Below are 24,585 nucleotides of genomic sequence, written 5' to 3'. Positions count from 1 at the left end.
GTGAGCAGTACATCCTAAGAAACCGCAAACTTTTCTTAGTGCAGGAATGTCACAAGCAATACAAAGGAGGGCAGCTCGAAAACATCTTGCTGTTCTACTCCCATGAGGCCGAACTTGGATGCCTTCGTGCCACAATAAGTTCAATTCGGCTACAAGTGGTTGTAAGTACGTATTGATATTCAATTTGGGCTCGTGTGGACCAGGTATTACCCCAACTATTATTACGTTTTCCTCTTTGTACCTTTCTTTTCTCGGAAGATTTAGGAGGACCATATATATGACTCCAACGCTATAGACACTGTGCTTAAAAGGCTGAAACCAGTCAACATTCAGCATAAAAGCATAATTATTAGGCTGGGCAAGGAAAGGAGTGCCGTTAAAATATTGCCAATCTTTCCACACTTGGCCATCGTAAATATCAACTAAAATATCGTCCGGTACATTCCGATTTCTCCAAATCTCACATTTTTGTACAAAGTCTGGTCGCTTAATAAAGTGAGTTAGAGTGTCTCTGATGCTTTTATAACAATAAACTTTATGTGGGTACAATTTCGTCTGTCCATTTTTCAAACGAATTTCCTTAAGCAATTCCGCTCCACAAGGTGTGCGGCGAAACAATTGACGGTGATTCGGAAAAGCAATGTGAGAACATGGTTTAGCAATGACGCGCCCGAATCTTGTTGTTATGCAGTCTTGAAAACGGTATAGGGTGTCGCATTTTGGACAAACAACATACTTTGAATGCTTATCTTTAAAAGAAAGATAATTTTTCAAGAAATTGAAGGAGCTCGGGAAAACCAATACTGCGGTTGGGAAAATGATTGGCGAACGCTCACACAAAACCTGAAAAATCGCTTTAAAAAAGGCGAGGAGAATATCAATGCCTCGGTCTGGTACAGAAAAGTATGCAGACCAAAAGCACACAAACAAGGCAATCCAGTTAATAAGGGTCACTCGGGAACTTGCTTCGACGGCAACGCTTATTTCTGCACTAGATTGTTCAAAATCTCTTTCTACGTCTTCGATATCAATATCCCAAGTTTCAACCAATCTCCTTCTTTCATTTCCTCTTATCTCTTCATGGTCAGATTCACTGTCCAACTTGTCATCCCAAAACACTTGATCTTCTTCCTCAAAGTTATTTATTCCGTCTCCTTTAAACATAAGCAAATACGATGTATTTTATTCATTCGGCATTGTATAACTGCAACATAGTATAAGATAAAGTCTGAAACCATTATGATACTAGAAAAAAAAATGTCAGTAAAAAAAACCTCATGGGCTAAGGGACCGGTCATTATTTAAGTTGGGGGGGGGGGGGGGTGGGGGAGAAAAAATTGGGGGGGGGGGGGGGGGGGGCTGAAATTTTTGCTAGTGAAAGTCTTGAAATTTAAAAATGACTTTTAGGGAAAATGTTTAAATTTTTTACTACAATCCATGGGGGGTTTTCGATAAACTTGGATGCCTTCAAAGGGGGGGCCTTGAAATTTTTTTGCGTCACTGACAATTTCTCCTCCACCCCCCCCCCCCCCCCCCACCTCCAACTTAAATAATGACCGGTCCCTAAATGTATAATTTTGACCCAAATTTTGCTCTGAAAATAAATGATTTCCATTGAAAATAAAATATAAATTTCTAAGTCAGCAAAACAACAATTTATAATTCGTGAAAGAAAAATGATAAATCGAAAATAAAAAACCCAAGAGACATATTAAATAAATTACTTATAATTGTATTTCTCTAACTTGACAAACATGTTTTGCCGGATACCATGCTATCTCAGGATGACCACAGTCATGAATTGATTTGGAGACAAAAATGTACAGCAATATCCATTTGAACATAGTAAATTCTTTTTGGCGTTTTAAATGAGTTATCTCTAGCTATAATTTTATAAACTCTTTGAATGAACCTTTCTGAATGAACACTGAGGTTTTAATGGCAACCATAAGCCGATTACTTAATAATGCACCCTTCTTAAAAGTAACGGTGAAAACGAGGCTAAGATAGAAATAGAAAAGAATCATTTGTACCTCTAACTTAATCTCGCTTCAATAACACTAATGCTTGGTAGTAAATCCAATAGGGGAGCTAGATCATGTGCAAATCAGCCGCTTGTTAAAGATTCAGTCTTTTATCTATGCAGTTTGACTTTAACATTTAAAGATTATATAATCTAATCATCAAATAAACGTATAACATCAATACCTTTTTGTGAAGTAGCTGGTAAGAATTCGTCACTTGATGGTTGGTTTGTATTTGGCACATCAGAGGAGTCTTGATCAGTTTGGTCCAAAACGTTTATCTCGCTGTAGTCATTAGAAGAAGTGTCGTTCTGGCCGTCAATCTCGTGAGTGAAAATACTATCATTTGAGTCTTCGTCGTCATTCCGCTGTAATTGCCATTGATTTGTTAAAGGATCATAAAATTCTTCCTTTGTGACGGCAAAATACTCTGTAATGTAAATCTTCGTTACAATGAAAGCAATGATAACGCTTTGACATCGCAGAAGACATTTTGTTTTCCAGAACTATATAATTAAAAAGACGGTGTGTATCATTGGGATAATTACTCAAAATCCAAGCATTTTGAATGGCTAACAGCCATATTCCAGCGTAATAAAGTTCCACGTCCATCAACCACATGCCACTGGACAAAAGCACGCCGGATCTTTATTACCGCGCCCTTTTCCTTAGAGCTGTCACTGTTGGCGGCAGATAATGGTACGATGGTTTTAGAGCTAGAAGCTAATCAAGTTTATTGCAATGATATTTCGTGAATCTAGGCTTTAGAAAAAATTTCATAACTTTATAAAATGGAGCAAATAGCTTTAAGATAATAGATATATTACTTAACATGAATCCTGGATACAACTTCAGCATTTTTATAAGACAGTTATTCCTTTTTTTATTATTAGACTTCATTATATGAACGTATATGTCATCACAAGTCACGTGATACGCCGTGATAGATAGGGGGTAGATTTGTTCGGTGGATGTGCTTATTCGTTCATTCGCCTTTTGGTCACAAACAGGTAACAAACTCTGTCGGTCATCTAGTTTCCCGCACATTCTATATCTTTGCTTATAAATTGCGTTCATTCGTCGCGATCAAAAAATGGGAAGAACATCTACACCTTTACCAGGACGCCCAATGCCAATCCATTCTGTTACTGCAACTACCAGTACAAGCAGTACCAGTAGACATACTGAAAATGGCGCCAATTCTCAAAGGCTTAATATACTTATTCCCTCTGTCCCTGGTGGTAACGAGGATGTGCTAAGAGAACACAGAAATCGCCTATTGCAAGCAACAAGCGAGAATGAGAACGTTGACCCCGACAGCGAAAAAGAAGAAATTTCTTCAAATTTCGAAACGATTGTGAAACAGTTTAAAGAACTGCAAGAACAAAACCGCCAAATACTAGCCGCCTTAAAAGAAAGCCAGCAGAACAAGGACAACAGCAAGACCAAGATTACTGTCTCAAAGGCTGTTGCAGTAAGTAAAGTGGCAATATTTAAAAAAGCAAGCTATTTTTATTGATAATTTTACTGGGAATTCTTGGCGCGAAGAGTAGTTGGTATAATTATGCAGCGGTATAATTTATGCAATGCTAAAATTGGCGGGAAACCCGCCATGGTAGTGGTTAATGCTACCAAACTTTACTATTGATTTCCAATAACAAGACACTGAATGATACTGATAATTTCCTTTTTTGTAAAGGAATTGATTTGATTTCGATTTTTTCCCCAATATTATACAATCACAGCCATAAAAATAATGAAAACATTATTACTATGTCTAAGAATGAACTTAAGGTACATCTTATGATTTTAATGAATTATATTATGTTATTACAGTCTGAAGTACGCTTGGTAGCAAAGAAATTACGGGACAGGGAAGAAAACCCCTCTTATATGGGATTTTACTAAAGCGTAAGTATGAAAAATTTAATAAAAATGATCTTGTCTGAATCATCCATAGTTTCTTTCCATATTAAGTTTCCACTTACCACTCAAATATGGCATTTCCTAATTAGTTTCAGAGATGACGTCAACGAACAGATTAATAACGCAATAAGGGATAGAGTTCTGAATGTTCATAAGGATGTCTCTGCCGTCGAGTTAGAAGGTATTTATGTATTTTATATTACGAAGTGCGAAAGGCCTTATGCACCTATCAAAGTTAACCCGGGGGGGAGGGGTGAGGACAAAGGGTGGTGGTGGTCGGGGGGGGGGGGGGAGGGGGTAACGAAATCCTTTTAGAAATATTCAAATGCCGAAGGGAGGGGAAGCAGTTTGAAATAAAATAACACGGAAAAGAAAAAAAAAAAAAAACAAAACAAAACAAAACAAAACAAAGCAAAAACAAATGGATGCTAAAGGAGTAATTGTCGGCCAAATGCCAAAATTTCTAACAAATTTTGTCTCAAGTTTTAATATATGGGTACTTGATATAATTTCAGCTGCCCTTAAAAGTCACTTTCTGACGAGAAGAAAGAGAAACAAAAGAGAGCGTTCAGGGGCCCTTGGAAGGCATCAAAAGATGCAGCGGAAAACACAAAGAAAACAAAATGTAAGTAAACTGAATTTGCAACGATTATGACTTTGTTTAATAAGAAACTTTGACTGACGGTGTTTTTTTTTTTCTTTTTTCTTTTAGCTCCTAAAATCCAGATCCAAGGCAGCGGACTTGTCAACCTCGCTATCACCAGGGGACAAAGAGAAAGTCAAGGCAATTATGAAACTGGAGTATATGTCATCAGAGGAGTCGATGTCAGAGGCGGATGACCAGGCTGATGACGATACAGCGGACAGTGGCTCTGATAACGAAGGGGGCCCTACTAAGCAGAGTAAAGTTTTAATAAAACACCCTCTGCCATGGAGAAGCCCCCTAGCTAATCAGTTCATGGAAAGCATGGACCGAAAGGCAAAAAGGAGGCTGTCAGAGCGCAGTCTCACCATGCTTTTGAAGCGGAAAATCGGGGAGCCGTCAAGACGCCCAAGGCCATCTGGAGGTCCCGAATGGGCATTGAGAGCCTAAAGGTTTTTATCAAATCAAGGGCACTGGGACACCGAACGTGGTTGGGGTTTCTACGAGTTTTATGAATTAAATCTTGTGTCACTGTTCCTCCGTTCCTTTGGCCTGATTTCTAGGGTTTTCCTTCTTCTTTCGATTATTTGAACATTATACTTGTTTACTTTAAGAAATCCAAAGGTCAATAGGCTTAGATAGCCGCTGCTATACCGTTTGACCTTTGGATTTCTTCAAGTAAACGAGTATAACGTTCAAGTAATCGAAAGAAGAACGAAAACCCTAGAAATCAGGCCAAAGGAACGGAGGAACAGTGACACAAGATTTAATTCATAAAACTCGTAGAAACCCAACCACGTTCGGTGTCCTTAATTAAGTTTTTGCAGTTATAAATGAAGTGTACTACTACAGAATATCTAAAAAGAATCGTACATAAGCCACAGATCGATTGACAACTAAATATATTATGATCTCCTTTCACAAATTCTGTCACAAGATGAAACAAACACCTATAATTAATTTACAGAACTAGCATTTTCAATTAGTTGTAGTTAACAAATTGTTCATAGTTAATCAGTCGTCAAGAAAAGGAAATTCACAATAAAAATGTTTCAGTATGATTTATGTCTTTTTTCCTGCTTCTTAGTATAGGTTAGCTATGTTTAAAGTATGAGGTGGTTGTCACGACATATATCGTTTCTATTTTTTTTGGCCTGCCATAAGTGACAATAGCTGAAGACTGATAATATAGTTAAATTTAGCAAATATGATGAGCATAATTCAACTGAGCAAATATGGCTAAGACGCGCTGGTACATCTAAGGCATTAAGGGGGCATTAATCACATATACGGTCAGAGCATATCGCATGGTATATGTAAGGCATAAATCACATATACGGCCTGGAAAAATACAGGGTATATGTAAGGCATTAATCACATATACGACCTGGGCAAAGACAGGGTATACGTAAGGCATTAATCACATATACGGCCTGGGCAAACACAGGTTATATGTAAGGCATAAATCACATATACGACCTTGGAAAATACAGGGTATATGTAAGGCATAAATCACATATACGGCCTGGGAAAACACAGGGTATATGTAAGGCATAAATCACATATACGGCCTGGGCAAAGACAGGGTATATGTAAGGCATAAATCACATATACGGCCTGGGAAAATACAGGGTATATGTAAGGCATTAATCACATATACGGCCTGGGCAAAGACAGGGTAAATGTAAGGCATTAATCACATATACGGCCTGGGAAAATACAGGGTATATGTAAGGCATGAATCACATATACGGCCTGGGGAAACACAGGGTATACGTAAGACATAAAACACATATACGGGCTGGGCAAATACGTGCACATATCAAATGAGCATTCACATTTACTACCGGGTAAATGTATGGATGATATGATATCTGCTATATATTTGCCGTTTGGGATTTTACTGGGCCATACGGACTTTGCCATCTGTGCCCATGGGATAAATGTGTAGGTACATATCATATACAGTCATTGGGCAAATATTGTCTACTATTAGTCAAATATGATATTTGCCCATATATTTGTCTATATGTTTGCCTACATGACAAATCCATTTTTTCGTCGAGTGTTGTGAAATGTAGTAATGGCGTAAATGGAGTATCTATTCTCTTGAAAATTCCTGCTGTCATAATCGGTTTTATAAATGAAAATCCAAATAATAAGAAAGCAGTAAAAAGAAAATGGATGTTCTTACTAGTCAAGCGGGTGTTGGTAATCAATGCAAGGGCCGTAGCGAGCCTTTAGTCTCTTTAGTCAAACTTTTGGTTCGCCACTACTCCCCCCTCCCCCCATCCCCCTCGCTACGGCCCTTGCTATGATTACCAACATAGCATTACTGTCTAAGTATACGACGAGCAAAAACTAAAGAAGCCGAAATTCAGTACTAGGTATGAACAATGATCAAACAATTTATCTTTTAGGTAGGATCTCCCGGTGTTTTTTAGTCTAAACTGTAACTCTTTTTAGAACTCTGAAGTTATATGGGCTTGTTTATAAGTGTCATATAGATCGTGCCGACGCGTGTGTTTACATGCTTGTTTCAAATTGTAATTTTTAAGTAACAGCATTTTAAAGTAATGTCGAAAAAGAGCAAAAAAAAAAAAAATTATTGCTCAATATTCAATCGACAAATAATAATATCAAAACAAATGTCAGAACTGAACACCAAGAAAATATATTAAGGATATATTTATGTCTGCCTCGAAAAGGTTTCGTCGGATGCCGATCTCAAACAACGCAAATTTCTCTGAATTCGAGAGTTTCGTATAAAGCGCTCATTAAATAACCCAAGCTGAATTTTACATATGATTTTGCTGAACATTCGAAGGTATTATGGCTGGAATTTCAGATAAATCCGAACACCCGGTGCACATGAAAATGCGCTTTGCAAACTAAGGGTGAAATTTGAATATTTGAGAACCCGAAAAATGTAGTTTACAAAACGTTCCTGTTCGCTTATTAGAACGCGTTTCCCCATTCATTTTTTAGCTTAAAATAATCATTAATCTTTCCTTTACTTTATTTCAAAAACAGATCTTCTCTAGTTTGCTTCATTTTTATACGCGAGCGCCTTTTTTAGACCTACCATTTTCACCTCGGATTTAGGCTGAAATGAGGGCACCGACGGCCAAAATCGATTTTCACGATTTTCTCAAACTAAAAGTGAAATTATTCAAAATGAACATCAGTACGTTTATTGGAATGGTATTCCACATCTTTGGACCATAAATGAATAAAATCGATTTTTTCAACTTGGCCGCTGGATGTTTGATTCTTACAGACATAGCCTCTTAAATGCATAGGAAATAAAGGGACCAAACGTTGTGCTGCAAAGATAGACAGCAGGGTTACTACAATAAACATTGGGAAAGGTGGGACATCCATTGTTGACTGACGCGAACAGATAGTGTATTAAACATATATGCAACTTTTTCGTTCGCAATCACGAAACCAAACAAAAATATTTAAAAAAAACAACATTACGACCAGTGCACGTGTGCACGTGCCTACGTATGCAAATTCTTAGGGCTCTTTTCACTTTTCTTAATCCTGCGAGAAAGGCGTGATGGACAACAACAAGCAAAGAAAACCAAGGAAAAACTACACTCAAGTCGAAGATAATCTTCTTCTTCAAGCTGTGCAAACATGTGGAAGAGAGTGGAAAAGTGTTTTGAGTTTTATGAGAAGGCATGTTGAGGTTTTGGGAGAAGCAGGTGATCAGTATTTGGCTGAAGGAAATTCCAACAAAGTGTTGCAGGAGCGATTAAGGAAGACAGCTAATAAACTGCTTAACAACGCTCTTCCTTCAAGGTAAGAATGCTGTTGACCAAAGAAGAAAAGACTCTCAATAACGGTATTATATGGAGTGTGATGATTCTTTTATTTCCTGGTAGGAATGCCAGTGAAGCAAGCACGTCAAATAAAATAATTGAAGAAGAATACTCGTCCGCATCCAGTGAGGAAGAAACTTGTAATAAAGATACTGAAGAAGTCGAAGATATTTGCAGAGCTATCAATGACCGCGAAACGAAGTATGCAGAAAAGAACGAACCCTGCTGACATCCTTACACGAATCAAGAAAACAAGAGAAAGCGAGAGGATGGAAGACAGGTAATTTATAAGCAGACATAATTACTTTGAACGTTTCTCATACCTATTTGATAATAAAACCTCGTTTATTTTGCTATTATCCTTTGAGGAAAAGACCTCTCAAGGAAAGCTGAAAGTCAAGTAAAAAGCTGAAGTCATCTAGGAACTCCCAGGTCACCAGAGAGAAAAAACTGGACAGCTTACTCGAAGCAATCCCCGCCGTTCTTGATGCGGCCCAAAGTGGTGCAGGAGAGCACCAGAAAGCATTAAGAAGCTGGAGGGCAGTTCATGGTCGTGACGTGACAAATTCTTCGTCAGATGAAGACTAGCAATTTATAGGCTTTATGAGTTCTGTTCACGTTATTAATAAATAGACATTAAGCATCACGTTTTTTCTTACCGCAGAGCCTGGCCGGCATAAGCACGTTTTTGTTCTTTCCCTGTAATTTAACTAGTACCTTTTACAAACCTTCTCAGCAAAGACAAAGGTTATTTCATTATTTATCTATTGCTTCTTGAAAAGCTTTTCAACTTCTTTTTACTTTTTTTTCCGTTTGCGTAGCACCAATGTTTGTCTTACTGAATCTCACAAATATCTTGTTTTGTTCTGAATTTCAACGCATTGGTTATGTGCACAGCCTTTTCCAATGTAGAAGAACTAATAGAGAACTTGAATAAAATCCTGTTTTTCCCCACAGAGGAGGGGGTACAGAGTTGGGAAGCAAGTGTTTACATGCAGTGAACAATCTCAGTAGGCACCAACTATATGTTAGCAATACGTACGTGTCCATGCAGAAGGAAAACTTCTCGAAAATAATAACCGTCGTGGTATTCTACATTATATGCTAGCATTCTTAGTCCTTTTATAAATTTAAGGGCGAGCATTTACATTAGTATATTATGAACGCAACTTTTTTATATACCTGCGTTTCAACGGGACGAGATCTTATTCTCGACCACACTGCTCGTCAGTTAAGCTAATAAAACAGGTAGTGTTAACGATATTAATTGTGCAATACCTTAAGTTAAATAAAACAGGTCTACTGAAAGCTGTTTCATTATTTTATTGAATTTTCTGGTCATAACGATGATTCTAGCCTTATTCCGCTGGTTTATGCTAATTCCGCTAGTATATGCCTATTCCGCTCATATGCCGCTAAATCGGAAATGTCTAATTTAAAAAATTGTCTAGTTATTATAAAACGTATATACTTTGGACTTTGGCAGACAGCGTAACTGTACTCCTGAACAAGTTCAACAGGTTTGTTATTTGCCTTGACCTTTTATGTTCTAGAAAAATTGGAATTCTTTACGAAATGAACCAAATTTGATAGAGAAAATCCAAGTTGATGTTTATGCAAATAAATGCAGACGAATCTATATCAGATATAAAACCTCCTTCATGGTCATGATTTCTATTGTGTTTCCTTCATGAATTATTAATGAGTTTTCTAAGCAAATGAAGACGAATCTATATCAGATATAAAACCTCCTTCATGGTCATGATTTCTATTGTGTTTCCTTCATGAATTATTAATGAGTTTTCTAAGCAAATGAAGATGAATCTATATCAGATATAAAACCTCCTTCATGGTCATGATTTCTATTGTGTTTCCTTCATGAATTATTAATGAGTTTTCTAAGCAAATGAAGATGAATCTATATCAGATATAAAACCTCCTTCATGGTCATGATTTCTATTGTGTTTCCTTCATGAATTATTAATGAGCTTTTTTTAGTAGTGATAAAAAAATAAAAAAACGTTAACTTATATACATAAAAAATAATTAGTATAAAAAGGTGCGAAAACAAAAAACTATGTAATTCACACTATGTTTTCTATGTTTTCTATGTTTTTACACATTTTTATACTCATTATTATTCATGTATATAAGTTAACGTTTTTTAGTTTTTTAGCACTTGATAATGACGTCCAGTTAACGTCGAAACGTCGTGTAATATTATGTTTTTTAGTAAAGTTTTATCGCTGAATTTTATCTTAAAAAATTTAATAAATCTATACGAAATACAATACCGCTATAGACTGCCATTAAAAATATGTGTCTAGTTATTATGAAACGTATATCTTTGGACTTTGGCAGACAGCGTAACTGAACGTATATTTTAGGAAATTAAACTCCTGAACATTTTAACGGCTTTGTTATTTGCCTTGACCTTTTAAGTTCTAGAAAAAGTGGAAGTGACCTTAAATTATTTTGTTTTCAGAATCAAAAATAGAAGTTCCATGTTGCGAGAATTTCGGCTTTCAAAAATTGGATTAATTTTCTCTGGGTAGTATGCTTTGTCGACTTTCACTCCCATGTAGAGCTTCAGAAAGGACTTCACTGCAGTTGTGAAGCTGCGAAGAAGATGGTGAGCGTAATATTTATAGTTGATTACTTTGGAAATACTTTTGTTGAATAAATACACGATAACAATATTTTTGTATTTGTTTAATCATTGCATCATTAATCAAAACCCTTTGAATGTAGACACCGACCAATTTGTTGTTTGCTTTGTCTTTTTGGAGTGACGCTCTGACACAATCTTGTCCAGCTCACTGTTTGAAATTGATGCAAATCTTGACGTTTTGTACTAGGCTGATCAAATGACAACTCTATACTAAATGTCGGAGATTGATGAGTATTTTCGATAGTTTTTTCAATCATTTTCAGTTATATATCTTTTCTAGATCAATTGTCAGCAAAAAAATACAAAAGGTTATTTTACAATAACTTACAAATTTCTCGCGCGCTGATTGGCTAATTTTTATCATCAATAAGAGGACAGACAGATAAAAAAAAATGACGCGTACACTCAAGCTCCTTGAAAAGGCTGAACTAGAAAAGTGAAAAATGGACGAGCCAAATTTCAATTTCAACTTTTTTAACACACTAAATGCTTCTAACATCGATGCAAATACTGACTATTTCGATTTTGATGAAACATCTGATATGGAGCTTGCTTTGTGTCTTGAAAAAGTAGAAACTGAGCAACAACAAAGTGCCGAAATGACAAGTCGTTTTGCAACTTTGAATGACCAAGAGTTGCAAGAAATTGTGCTAGAGTCAACCTCAAAAGGCACTAAACGAAACACAAAATGATGTCTGAAAATGTTTGAAGATATGGCTTTTGTTACAGCATATTTTGATAAACTTCTCTTTGTTTATCATGATATTATTGGCCATAAAATGTTATTACGTACCTCGAATTTCCAGATTGGTGCAAGGAAAGAGGAGTAGAAACAAAACTACTAGAGATGTCAAGCATTGATCTAGATGACTGTCTAAGACGCTTTTATGCAGAGGCAAGAACAAAATCTGGAGAAGAATACAGCCGTTCGTCACTTCTTGGCTTCAGGAATTCAATCGAGAGGCACTTTATCGCCAATAACAGGTGCATTAAGTTAACCAACAATCCAGTCTTCGCAAGGAGTAACAAAATGCTGGAATCCAAGCTTAAAGCTATCCGAAGAGAAAATAAAGAATGCACTAAACACAAGCCTGTCATTGAATCTCAAGACATCCTGAAATTGAAGACAAGCCCATTCATGAGTCCAGAAACTCCAGATGGTCTTTTAAGAAAAGTTTGGCTGTACGTGACGATCTACTGGTGTCGCCGTGGCTGTGAAGGTCAGCGTTTGCTAAGAAGAAACAGCTTTGTATTCGATAGAGACAGTGACGGGAAAGCATTTATACAGATGTCGCACGAAGAACAGTCTAAGAACCACCAAGGGGGATTTAACGATAAGATAAGCACAGAAAGAGAAACCAGGCTTTACAGTACAGATGAAGATGGCGACGCATTTTACTGCATCGAGCTTTACCTGAGCAAGCTAAATCCTTTACAAGAAGCTTTCTTTCAGAAACCCAGATCCAACTTTGAGCACTCCGATGATATTTGGTATCAAAACAAGCCTCTGGGTGTTAATCGACTGTCAAAGTTGATGAAAGAAATTTCCCTGGGGGCTGGTCTTTCAAAGATGTACACAAACCATTGTGTACGAGCGACCGCCATTACGCTGTTGTCAGATGCAGGAGTTCCAGCTCGACATATTATGAGAATTTCTGGGCATGCCAATGAACAAAGTCTAGCAAGCTCCAACCGTCGGCCATCAACATCACAGCTTCAGAATTGTTCAGAGATCATTTCCCATGCACTGGAGAAAGGCAAGACTCCCACCTCGTGCAAAACTTCGCTACAAGCACAGCAGGTTCCATTGGCTTCAACTTTGAGCGAATTCTCTCCTTCTGTTGTGGCCTCAAATGCTTCTTTAAACAGCATGTTTAATTCATGTAACATAGGTCAGGTTAAGGTATTTATTTCGCCAGCAAATCCAAAAGAACTGTAGCTTTTGAACTATATTTACATGTAAGATCGTTTTTTGTTTTTTTTGAGTTGTGCACCGTTGTGCATTCTGTTCATCATCAATTCACTAACGATCGAGCCGTTAACTGGCTTTATAATGAAAAGTTTGACAAGCTGCCGATTTTTAGCCAATAAGGCTGTTTGTTTATATTATGTCAACCAATAAGATAGCGAGAAATATTTCTGACGACAATGATTTGTGATCATTGAAAAATAAACAGTTTCTACTAGTATATTTGTGGAATTTATTGTTGTGAACATTGTTTACGTTTGCTTAACGATTTTGTTATTGTAAAAAACAAATTGACATCAGATTTGTATGTGTCTGTCCTCTTATTGACGATAAATTTCGCCATCACATTGCCAAAGTAGTAGTATCCACACTACTTTGACAATGTGATGACGCAATTTATTGTCAATAAGAGGACAGACACATAAAAATCTGATGTCAATTTGTTAAATTTCCGCCGAAGCAAAAAAAGCTGAAGTGAGCGTGCAACCCATGGGCAAATGGTTCATGTTTTTCAACCAATCAGATCGCGCGGATTTACTTGACTATGTTATAAACTCTGTTCGTACATCCAAAAGATATATAGTGTTTAACCACAGTTAAAAAGCCCACAAAATTCTTTGTATATCAAAGATAGCCATCAAAATGTAGTGATCTCTCGAAAATTTGTAGTAAATTTCTTAGCAAATTATCCGAAGCTCGACCCGATACTCTCGTTCTGATGCTACGTTCATCACGATACCGCTATTTTTTTGGGGTGGCTTGCTCATCTACGATAAGGGCTATTCCTTACGTCTTGAGTGAGTCCTCTATGTCCTTTTACCGTGGCGAAAAAGGTAGAAAATCCTGCCTTTTCTGATAGAAGGAATTTGTCTTTGAGCGTGAAACTATGCTGAGGTATAGCTTAGAATCTCTTCGATCGTGCCGTGGTATTTTTTGGTGAGATTTTTCTTTAATTGGAATTCTGATGGGCTAGATCGAGCGGTGGTCAAGTTTTGTTGCCTGCCTTCCCCTTTCTTCCCCTTTCTTCCCCTCTCTCTCATACACACAAATATAGCTCACGCCAAACGCCAAAAACTGGCCTTAAGACGCATCAGACGAAGAATTAACACTCAAATTTCATGAAGTGAATGACTAAACTTTATTTTGACGGCCTTTAATTCTTAGGAAGGCTTCAGAAGATGTATTTTTTCATTGTTTTGAAGGTAAAAAATAGTTCAGTAATGTCCATATTCCATTACAGTAACCGTACAATTCAATCTTTAAGCTCGGAGTGTGAACACAAACCATTCCTGTTGACAGGAGTACTTAGCAGGTTTGCAAGAAACTTTGAACAATAAAAAAGTTTGAAATAAAGATTATTGGGAACCGAAGTCTAAAGCTAGAAAAGCTAGAATAAGTTAATGGATGAAATTCAAATTGTTTTGGGAAAGACAGAGGGTTGAGCTACGCACGAATAAAGTACCGCCTGGTCATGGGTTGGATACCTGGGACCGCCATATATCATATCTTAATGAAATGTGTTTCAGTGTTAGTTTTCTCCTGTTATTCGAGGGTATTTTGCCTGGTTTTCTTTCTTGGCCAAAACAGCTTTTCTTAAATGTCATGCATTTTTATTTAACGCCGATAGACAGAGGTTTTTAAGCCTTGGCTATACACCGAATCGAAATATGGCGACCAATTTGAATAACTATTGTTCTACACTGACTAGCGACTGACTGGCCTCTCATACATGTGAAAATGCTTTTATGTTTGCACGTGATCACGAGGCTAGTCAGTCGCTTGTCAGTGGAGAACACTAGTTATTCAAATTGGTCGCCATATTTCGATTCGGTGTATAAATTGCTACGCTTGAAATAAAGAAGCATTTTTCAATTTGGTTTTCTTTTATGAATCAGTTGATTCATTATTTTTGAAATCAATCTCGATATTAAAAATCAAATTTTGAACAAAAAGTATCTAGTTTATCCTAGAATCATTACCCCCCCCCCCCCTCCCCAAGAAATATTTAACTCAACTTTTCATTTAATGGAATTTAATTTTGCACATACAAATCTATTTGAGTAGTCTCAAGTTAGCATTAATAGTCTCTAAATTGTTGTGGGTTATTAAAAGTTACAAATACATTGGATTCTTTCTTTTTTTTTTCTTTCTTTGACTTTTTCTTTAACAACGTGTATCCATCTCAGCCAAAACTGCGACTTTGATTACATCCAATCGGGCTTCTTTTATTGAACGTCTTCAAAAACATGTTTTTCCTCTCAGCAGGTTGAATCTGATTGAGATTTTCAAACTGGTTTTTGGACCCAATTGATGAAGACACTTCGTTTCCTCTCTGGTCTGGAAAAGAACCATTCCCAGTAGAAAAATGATTTTCAAGTCTTTCTCTTCACATTTGAAAAAAAAAATTAAAAGAAATATATTAAAACAAATCTTAAATTAATAAGGAGCATTGCTACAATATAAATGTGTACCTTTGGCGACTCACATCACGAGCGTTAAGTAGGACAAAGAAGAGCAAAGTGATGAAGGCGATTTGCTGGCCATTCTTCATAATAAAGATGGTGCGTTTTCGCAATTTTTATTAGAGACGGTTGAGCAAGATATAAAACCCTGGCCGGTTCTCTTCACTCTCCCTTACGATTGAATAAAGAAAAACCTTTCCTGTTTTATAAGCAGTTGATCGCACCGTCCCTTTTCTGATTGGATGATTCTTATTGCCAAATGAAAAATCATTTCCAATCACTAGTAAAAACTAAAATTTAATTAAATTTGGTTAAATGGAGCACTTTATTGCCGTGTTTAAATTGGTTGAAGTAGAATTTGTATAGACGGTGGTATGGGGCCAAAACTAATTTTCACGCTTGGGAGGGCGCAGTGTAGTTGAAATGGTTGTGATAGGGATGTACTGCTAAGATATCTAAAATAAACATAAGAGAGAAAATCTTGGAATTACATACCCTATTCAAGATATCTGAGTATTATTATATATTCTATAATCTAGAAATAGTAGACCCTGCAGTAAGATAAATATATATTGGAAATAGAGATTTTCGTCGCCTTGTTGCCTTGTTGTTTCCCTTCTTGGATTTTTAAAAGGCTATTTACATCATTTCCTGTGATAGAATTTGTATAGACAGTGGCATTGGGCCGAAACTAATTTTCGCGCTTTGGAAGGCGCAGTGTAGTTGAAATGGCTGTGAAAGGGATGTACTGCTAAGATATCTAAAATAAACATAATAGAGAAAATCTTGAAATTACATACCCTATTCAAGATATCTTAGTATAACTATATAATCTATGATCTAGAAAATACTAGCCCCTGCAGTGAGAGGGGAAAAAAAAAAAATATATATATATATATATATTGGAAATAGAGATTTTCGCTGCGTTGTTGCCTTATTGTTTCCATTATTGGATTTTCAAAAGGTTATTTACATCATTTCCTGGGATTTCGTCTGACAGCTTTCAAGCTGAGTATGATTTGGATAAGCAATGACAATAGCGAAATAAATAAAGACCGCCTGATTCTAAACTTTAAGGCTTAGCCTCTTTGCTGACTTACCTTTGTACGGAAACCAGCTGTCTAGTCAAGTGCAGTATGTTTTTTTTTCCCCTTCATGAATTGATCCTTTTGTTCGTTCGTTTGTTCGTTCGTCCGTCCGTCCGTTCGTTAGTTCGATTGTTTGTTTTAGGTTGCAAAGCTGATGAAGAAATTAAAGAAAAAAAAAACATTCGTTAGCTTTCCATGTCGACTTTGGTTGGTCTCTCCCGAGCTTTGACTGTGTATGGGATGTTGAACTTTTGCGTAAAGCACAAGGTGGCCTGGCTTCCAATCCAAGAAATGGATTGGCTGCAATGAATCTCGAAGAATTTATTTTACGCCAGGTAATGGCCTGCTTTCAGAACGACAAGGCAAGGTAAAATATTATCTTACTGCAACCTTTCAGTCCCTATCACAAACTAACACATGGCTAGTTGAGGTTGGGTGTCGGTTCGGGTGTCGGTGTGTGTGGAGTGGGGGCAGGGACAGAGACAGGGGCAGGGAAGGAAAACTAAGAAGGCAGTGGGAGTGCACAGAGCTGTCCCATGCTTCTAATGCACTTCTAAGTTATGAAGGCTTGTACTTCCAATATGCTAATGAGTGTGACGTCTATTAAGGCTTAATTATCATGGTTTACATAAAAACTATTGACCAGTATGACCAGTATTTAGTATTACTAGTTACAACAAAAACACTCAAATACGTTACCTGACGTTACCATCATTGACAAATACATCATCACCATGAGGCTTCAGCACCAGCATCATCATCATGAGACATGATGATGATCATCATCATCATATCTGTTGGCCATACCATCATCATCATCATCATTATCAATATTTTTATTATTATTATTATTATTATTATTATTATTATCGTTATCATTTTTTTTGTAACCCCTTAGGGCCTGAACAAACACTTGCATCGTAAATACTCCTGCACGACGAAACTACCAAACTCAGTACTTGCTTTTAAAATATAACTTTTATAGTCTAGGGAAAACTTTGCATAATCCACGAAACACGGCTAGACCATGCAGTAGAGTCTACAAAAGGAAAACCATACATAGCAAATCGAGATCCCTTTTCTATGGTCCGTACTCTCACCGAACACGGAACGGCGTCAGCATATGAAAATCCTCATGTCATCACTGTAAATTTATTGTCCATTAGCTGACAGTGATAACAAATACATGTTTAAAGCCAAGTCATCTCCCACATCACTGATCTTGAATGCTTCATTGCATTTTGGACACTTAGCTTCCAAATGATGACCAGTGAAATCGCTGACTTTGGAACTCTGGTAACACAAAGGGCAGATATATTGGATTGTCTGTAGTCCTTGCAGCTTTGAAAACAATTGTTTTGCTATTGTGGCACCCTCACGATCGTATGCAACAATTTCTGACTGCTTCAAGTCGTCCTTGGTCCAGAACACATCCATAGATTCCAAGCCAAGAACATCTGCATTACTAACCTTGAAGAAGCCACCATCAGTCCAATCGCTGCCCCAGGAATTCATCAGCCTTAAACATTCACTGTTAAAGCTAGTAAGCACCACAGCATGACCGATCAGTTTTGCTTCTGGCCATAGCCATTGCCATAGCCATGGACATGCCCATAGCAACCATGGCCATGGCAAGGGTTCCCTTCGTTTGATTTCCAGAATAGCACTCGTGAGAACACCTTGTGGATTCTGTTTATAGAATTTTTCAAACATGTCCCACTCAGGGTCAGTCAGCCAGAACCGTGCCAAGACAGGTCGTTTGGCGGCAATTGCTTTCATTGCTCCCAGAACGTCAACCTCTTTGCAGTGAAGGCGGTATTCAGGACAGATCTCTTGAAGCACTTTAAGTGTGTTGGCGCCATGTTCCCCGTACTTCGTTATCATTTTCTTTCGCAGATCAAAGAAGTCAGGATAACCACCGTCTCTTCCAACGATCCGTTGCATCGCAAGATGCAGAACAGCAGCTGAAGCATTTGCGTAACATGTGCCACCTTCCTGTCGTTTCGGAACAAATCCTTGATTTGCTTGATTTATATATAGATCTAGAGACACTGTTGTCAATATATCTGAAAGTGCGTCTTGGCAACACACTACTTCCCTGGCAAGTTCACAGACTTCTTCAATGATATCAGGGTGATTCACTTGAAAGAATAGACGTGTTTCGTTGTTCGTGATGTCAATACTCCAACCACGCTTGACAAATATAGTGCGAGGGATCACCTGCGTAGTGATTGTTGAACTCATTTGGAACATTAACTTCGATGCTTCATCCCATGTTTCGCACTGAGTACTGTAAAGATGTTTTGGATCAGCGATTGCATCGTTTGTTATGTAACAGCAAACTGTTTTCACGCCTAACAGAGCAAGCTCCTTCATCGGAGGATCGCTTCCATCGCCTGGCTGTCCATCGGATATGATAAACATCAACTTGGTGTGATCCTTAAATCTTTCCGTAGCAAATAACTTTTTTGCTTCTTCGATCGTTCTCATTAACGGCGTACCTCCATAAATAAGTGGTTCAACAGCGTCCATCAGTTCGTCTACTCGAGAAAGAAAGAAAGAAAGAAAGAAAGAAAGAAAGAAAGAAAGAAAGAAAGAAAGAAAGAAAGTCATCCCCGAAAGAAAGCCAGAAAGAAAGAAAAAAGAAAGCAAGCCAGAAAGAAAGAAAGGAAGGAAGGATAGGAGGAAGAAATAGAAAGAACGAAGAAAGAAAGAAAGAAAGAAAGAAAGAAAGAAAGAAAGAAAGAAATATATATAGTCTTTAATCAATATTTAATAATAACAATAATCTCTAATCAATAATTAATAATTTTTAAATATTTATACATTTTTTCAAGATTGTAAAAAACGAATAGAATTTGTCCATTATTTAAATATGAATATGTTAATATATAATACTTACAAAGAAGAAGGAATTATGAGATGAAAAACTGACTAATAAGGAAAATTGAAATATATATTAAATATATAACTATGTATCTTTATCTAAAAATCTACGTTAATAAGCTAAAAATCTAAATTTATAAAATGGCGCTTTCAGCAACCTGAATGTCTAAGTCTATGTTGTTTATATCATTATGAGTTCTTTTTATAGTCCTTGAGCCTCGTAGACATACGAGTGCAGATCTTAACAGAGAGAAACAAGTCTTGGCCCTAATCCATGCCATTGTTTTGTGGTACTCTTCACCTTTCTTTCGGGCTATCAGTTCAGCAAGCCTGCTGTGATATGTTTTGCATTCTTTACTCATACCTCCTGTTGTACAAAAGACAAGGGGAGTAAATGTTCCATGTTCGATTTCGTTTACTCTTTCGGTGTATTTCCGCTTCTTGTCATTTTCATGTAGCTTGTAGATTTTGGGTAGATCTAGATCTTTGTACGTATCTGCATTTGGGTGACAAACCCTTACGTCAAAAAAGGCAGAACGTTGCTTCTCCCAGAAACCTCGTGCATGGATGTCAAGTCTTGTAAAGAAAGAAAGAAAGAAAGAAAGAAAGAAAGAAAGAAAGAAAGAAAGAAAGAAAGAAAGCACGAAAGACACGAAAGCAAGCAAGACAGAACATCGTAAGTAAGTAAGTCCGTCCGGAAGTACGGCAGTCAAATCCCAATCCTTCCCATAACTAACTAAATAGATAGATAACTAAGTAACTAACATAACTAAATAAAGTAGTACGTAAGAGTAAGTAAGTATAAGTTCAGTCAGTACTACGTCAGATTACGTAAGTAAGTAAGTAAGTAAGTAAGTAAGTAAGTAAGTAAGTAAGTAAATAAATAAATAAATAAATAAATAATAAATAAATATTATGTAAAAATAAATGTAACTTAGAGTATCTTACATTAATTATGAAAAGGTAAATTATACACCGTGAAAAGATGAAAAAACTTACTGACGTTTCGGACGCTAGTCCTTCGTCGGAGTAAAAGAGAAAGAAGTGGTAGAAAGGAGTGAATATATGATAGAATAAGACAAAAGAAACCAATGAGAGCAAGGTAGGCAAGGAAACAAAAACAAACAATCAAAAGATAAAAGAAAAGGTTAGTTGAAAATAAAGCGTTCATTAATCCCGTTGTGACTAAGAGTGCCCAATAGGTGAATAAGCCGCATTTCTTTGGTCTTGCGACAATCATTGTTGCCGTTTAGCAAAGAAAGACCGAAAACAAAGAAGTCAGAAAGAGAATGGTTAGCTAGATTAAAATGGCGGGAAACTGGTTTGGTGGGATCGTTATTACGAATATCATAAAGATGATTGCAAATGCGATCACCAAGACGGCGGCCAGTCTCGCCCACATACAAAAGATTACAGCGGGTACATTTAATACAATATACAACATCAGAAGTGGTACAAACAAAATGGTCAGTGATTTTAACAGTTGATTTAGGACCGACAACAGAAGTGTGAGAGGCTATGTGAGGACAAGTATAACAACGTTTACGAGAACAGCGAAAAGTACCAGGTTCTTTGTTAGAGGGAAGAACTCCCTTGACCAAGAAAGAACGAAGATTACGATCACGTTTATAGGAAAAGAGAGGGCGGTTGTTGAAAATAGCAGAAGTGCGAGTATCAGAGTCAAGCAGAGAAAAGTTGCGGTTAACAATGGGTTTAATGGAAATGTTAATAGGATGATACGTAAGAGTGAAAGGAATGCGATCATTAGAGGGACGAGTGTGAGGAGTAAGAGCGGTGGTACGATAAATAGAAGAAACTTTACGAATGGATTGTCCATGATTATTGGGCACTCTTAGTCCCAACGGGATTAATGAACGCTTTATTTTCAACTAACCTTTTCTTTTATCTTTTGATTGTTTGTTTTTGTTTCCTTGCCTACCTTGCTCTCATTGGTTTCTTTTGTCTTATTCTATCATATATTCACTCCTTTCTACCACTTCTTTCTCTTTTACTCCGACGAAGGACTAGCGTCCGAAACGTCAGTAAGTTTTTTCATCTTTTCACGGTGTATAATTTACCTTTTCATCATTACTGTTTCATTAGAAACACCGACGCAGCTCACACTAGTTTTTAGCTAGTTGTATCTTACGTTACTTTACTTTTACTTGTCTTGGCTGTGCTTTAGTGTATTTAAAAGCTAGAAAGATTCTGATTTAATTTGATGACCGTTCCCACACCTTAAAAATAGCACTGGCCTAAAGAAAAAAAAAAAAAAAAAAAAAAAAAAAAAAAAAAACTTTGAACACTTTGAGCAAAAACCGTGCAGTTTAAGAGGAAAGAACTGCATTTCTAATGATGTTTCAAATTAAAAAGTTGCTAAAGTTCAGGGATAAGACCTAGCATTTGCTTGCATTTCTTATCCATAGAGCTGTCTTCATTCCCACACTTCTCCATATAATAAACTGATTTTGTATATAATGGAAAACCGTCCAATGACTGTTTACTTACATTATTCTTGCATAGCCAGATATAATTATATCGGGCAGCAGGAAGTTTATATTTTGTCTTGACTGTTATAGTCAGGCTAAATTAAGCTACATCTATCACTTCCTAGAATCTTTATTCAGTTTAGAAAAGCATTTATTGCCAGTTTTCTGTATAAAAATTTTAACTAGAAAACAATTTGTATAGCTTTTGGAACAACTATCTACGGGCTAGCTCACATGCATCTAGTAACTGAATCTACAATATTACAATCTTTTGTCCATTGATATTTTGACTCCTAAAGCTTCCTAACGGGTAAGTTTTTTTAATTTCTTATCTATATGTATATATGTATACTATAAGCAAACTTACTGCCTCTCTTTGACTTAAAAACTCCCCTCTAAGTCATCTCTTTTAGTTAAATTTACTAAAATTTGAAAACAAAAAAACAAAAAAAAAAAACAAAAAAAAAAAAAACAAAAAAAAAAAACAAAAAAAAAAAAAACAGGTTTGAAAGTCTTAAGAGCAGGTAATATACCCCAAAAAAGTAAAAAGTCCTTGCTATCTCTTGAAGCTCAAATTTTTCAAGGAAATCTGTATTATGAAAGAAAATTATCTTCTTTATCTAGAATATCACTTAGTTAAATGTCGCCTAAGTTACTCATCCATCATTTATAATTAGTTACAGGCTTATTGTCAATTCTTATCAAAGAATTATTCCATAAAGGGAAGGACTTGATTTGCAATTTTGAAACTATCTTATCTTCAAAAAAAAGTTTAGACCATATTTGTACAATCTCTTTGACAAAAGGATCAGTTACTGCGATTGCCAGTCACACGCGAACAACTAGACCTTCAGCACAAACGAAAAATTGAATTTGGGTGGACGTCAATCAAAAGGGTTTCTATCGTTTCTATTGGTTTCTACACCAGGACTTATGTGAATACTCACATGAACATGTTCAAATGCCATTGCTTTTATCTCATGCTTCTTGTCACTATGAATTTCTTGCTCTGGATATATTTTCTCAAAAATGTCACAGGATTCCGGCTCCGAATCTTAACGCTTGATTGCAAGGCTATCGCTATGGCTATGATTTGAGTTTCTTCAAGATAGGATAAGTCAATACTGATAGTTTGCAGTTAAACGTTTAAAATTCGGAGTCGGAATCCTTAAACATGTTTAAGAAACCCTTTTGATTGACGTCCACCAAAACTTAATTTTTCGTTTGTGATTTTAGTCTCAATTGTCGCAATAAAGTGAAATACTTAGTGTCATATTTAGCGAGCTTTTTTGCATTGCAGACTCATGTTACGTTTCCTGTTATCGTTATTGGTCTCCTGTGTGGCATATATTCAGTGTCGTTATAATTTGAATTATCGAACTAAAGGTTTCCAGCTTTAGAAATATAGTTTTAAAAGTGTTCTAACTCGGATAATCTGCTCAAGACATGGAAGCGAATGTAGATTTTTTTTCACAGATGGACATCCTTTCACCTTTGCGTAAACATGAAGACATAACAAAGTTTGGACTTTCAATACAGAAGTTTACTCACTTTATTTTATTTTTACATGCCTTTGCATTGCCTTCGCGTAGTTAAAACCAAAAATCATAATATTTCTTGTTTAAATTGAAACAACTTTTTCGCTCAACTTATATGATATAGCTCGAAAATCAATCAACCGGTTCTTAGAAATAAAACAAATCCGACGTCAAAGACTAGGCAATGGATTTGATTCAGTCGATTCTTGGAAAAGTACATATTCGATATTCTGAGAAACTCTCTTTTTTAAAGGTTTGATTTACAAAATCTTTAAGTAATATTTTTTCTTTTGATATTTCAAAAATCATCACGCGAATGCATTAGATCAGTGATCTTACCGTAGGATATCATTTTACTTGAATCTTAAAGAGAAAAGTATATATTTATGGACTGTCTATGTTGACTTATCACTGAATTCGTGGCTTTAAGAAGAGAAAACTAGCTAAAAACTAGTGTGAGCTGCGTCGGTGTTTCTAATGAAACAGTAATGATAAAAGGGTAAATTATACACCGTGAAAAGATGAAGAACACTTACTGACAATTCGTGGCTTTGCCTCGCGAAGATAAATGCTAGAAAACGATCATTTTAGTTTCTGTTCGTCTGGTTTAACTGAACACAACTTGCTCGCTCAAATATACAGGAGGTCAACAGTTTCTGAGAAATGAAACAATTCTGACGTCATTGTTCAAATAATGGGTCAGTTAGTCCACAGGTAGCCCAAGCTCTTACAATTTATGGTGGTTTTTGAACAAGATATTTCCCATAACGATACTTTGAAATAAAATATGAACGTTTTGAAATGGTCTTTAATGGAGTTCCAAATATTAGGAGGCAGGAACAATAGAACATTTGGGAGTGGGTGCTTAATACCCAAATCGTATTTCCCAGCCTCCATTTTGACAAAATCCCATAGTCGCAGCCAAAGGTTTGCTCAAATCCCAGCCCCATTCTCAATTTTTGAATTTTTGGAAGTTGAAGAGCGTGTTTAAAAGTCATGCAGCCGACACGAGTGAAAAACGTCTGCGCATGCTCTGAATCCGTATGCAAATTAGTCAAA

At 36.5% G+C, this 24,585-nt stretch overlaps 6 protein-coding genes and 2 long non-coding RNA genes across 8 annotated transcripts in view; 5 read left to right on the top strand and 3 right to left on the bottom strand.

The window, feature by feature from the left end:
* The window catches only part of LOC148905394 (scavenger receptor cysteine-rich type 1 protein M130-like), a 111,996-nt gene that overhangs the window by 24,475 nt on the left and 62,936 nt on the right, over positions 1-24,585 (top strand). The gene's annotated exons all lie outside the window — the stretch shown is intronic.
* Positions 2,449-4,185, top strand: LOC148905401 (uncharacterized). Its single transcript, XM_089039938.1, has 3 exons — positions 2,449-3,498; positions 3,861-3,935; positions 4,040-4,185. The coding sequence occupies exons 1-2, from the start codon at positions 3,118-3,120 to the stop codon at positions 3,930-3,932; spliced, it is 453 nt and encodes a 150-aa protein (XP_088896064.1). The 5' UTR covers positions 2,449-3,117; the 3' UTR covers positions 3,933-3,935; positions 4,040-4,185.
* Positions 4,289-6,100, top strand: LOC148905400 (uncharacterized). The gene is made up of 2 exons (XM_089039934.1): positions 4,289-4,575; positions 4,663-6,100. Exons 1-2 carry the CDS (start codon positions 4,372-4,374, stop codon positions 5,041-5,043), a joined length of 585 nt encoding a protein of 194 aa, XP_088896060.1. The 5' UTR covers positions 4,289-4,371; the 3' UTR covers positions 5,044-6,100.
* Positions 8,115-9,731, top strand: LOC116307596 (uncharacterized). The gene is made up of 3 exons (XM_089039940.1): positions 8,115-8,403; positions 8,487-8,703; positions 8,792-9,731. Exons 1-2 carry the CDS (start codon positions 8,159-8,161, stop codon positions 8,650-8,652), a joined length of 411 nt encoding a protein of 136 aa, XP_088896066.1. The 5' UTR covers positions 8,115-8,158; the 3' UTR covers positions 8,653-8,703; positions 8,792-9,731.
* Positions 11,896-13,204, top strand: LOC116307592 (uncharacterized). The gene has a single exon (XM_031717860.2). The coding sequence runs from the start codon at positions 11,942-11,944 to the stop codon at positions 13,031-13,033; it is 1,092 nt and encodes a 363-aa protein (XP_031573720.1). The 5' UTR covers positions 11,896-11,941; the 3' UTR covers positions 13,034-13,204.
* On the bottom strand, positions 15,079-16,619 carry LOC116307594 (uncharacterized). Its single transcript, XR_016121700.1, has 2 exons — positions 15,535-16,619; positions 15,079-15,447 (listed from the first exon to the last, which is right to left on the bottom strand). It is a non-coding gene; the product is annotated as an uncharacterized LOC116307594 (long non-coding RNA).
* Positions 17,416-19,194, bottom strand: LOC116307601 (uncharacterized). The gene has a single exon (XM_031717869.2). It carries the CDS (start codon positions 19,143-19,145, stop codon positions 17,766-17,768), a length of 1,380 nt encoding a protein of 459 aa, XP_031573729.2. The 5' UTR covers positions 19,146-19,194; the 3' UTR covers positions 17,416-17,765.
* Positions 19,356-24,172, bottom strand: LOC148905399 (uncharacterized). The gene is made up of 2 exons (XR_016121698.1): positions 24,063-24,172; positions 19,356-20,075 (listed from the first exon to the last, which is right to left on the bottom strand). It is a non-coding gene; the product is annotated as an uncharacterized LOC148905399 (long non-coding RNA).

The sequence above is a fragment of the Actinia tenebrosa genome, unplaced genomic scaffold (assembly GCF_029948245.1).
Source record: "Actinia tenebrosa isolate PJP-AT-01 unplaced genomic scaffold, QUT_ActTen_1.0 PGA_scaffold7__59_contigs__length_16204524, whole genome shotgun sequence".
NCBI lineage: Eukaryota > Metazoa > Cnidaria > Anthozoa > Actiniaria > Actiniidae > Actinia > Actinia tenebrosa.
Note: the sequence above shows the minus strand (reverse complement) of the source record. Positions and strands in the feature narration are given on the sequence as shown.

Bases quoted from the DNA above. Each gene is read 5' to 3' on its own strand.
- LOC116307592 (XM_031717860.2), top strand. From the start codon at position 11,942: ATGTCAAGCATTGATCTAGATGACTGTCTAAGACGCTTTTATGCAGAG.
- LOC116307601 (XM_031717869.2), bottom strand. From the start codon at position 19,145: ATGGACGCTGTTGAACCACTTATTTATGGAGGTACGCCGTTAATGAGA.
- LOC148905400 (XM_089039934.1), top strand. From the start codon at position 4,372: ATGGATGCTAAAGGAGTAATTGTCGGCCAAATGCCAAAATTTCTAACA. The intron at 4,576-4,662 runs GTAAGTAAACTG...TTTTTCTTTTAG, and splicing joins AAACACAAAGAAAACAAAAT to CTCCTAAAATCCAGATCCAA.
- LOC148905401 (XM_089039938.1), top strand. From the start codon at position 3,118: ATGGGAAGAACATCTACACCTTTACCAGGACGCCCAATGCCAATCCAT. The intron at 3,499-3,860 runs GTAAGTAAAGTG...ATGTTATTACAG, and splicing joins CTGTCTCAAAGGCTGTTGCA to TCTGAAGTACGCTTGGTAGC.
- LOC116307596 (XM_089039940.1), top strand. From the start codon at position 8,159: ATGGACAACAACAAGCAAAGAAAACCAAGGAAAAACTACACTCAAGTC. The intron at 8,404-8,486 runs GTAAGAATGCTG...ATTTCCTGGTAG, and splicing joins AACAACGCTCTTCCTTCAAG to GAATGCCAGTGAAGCAAGCA.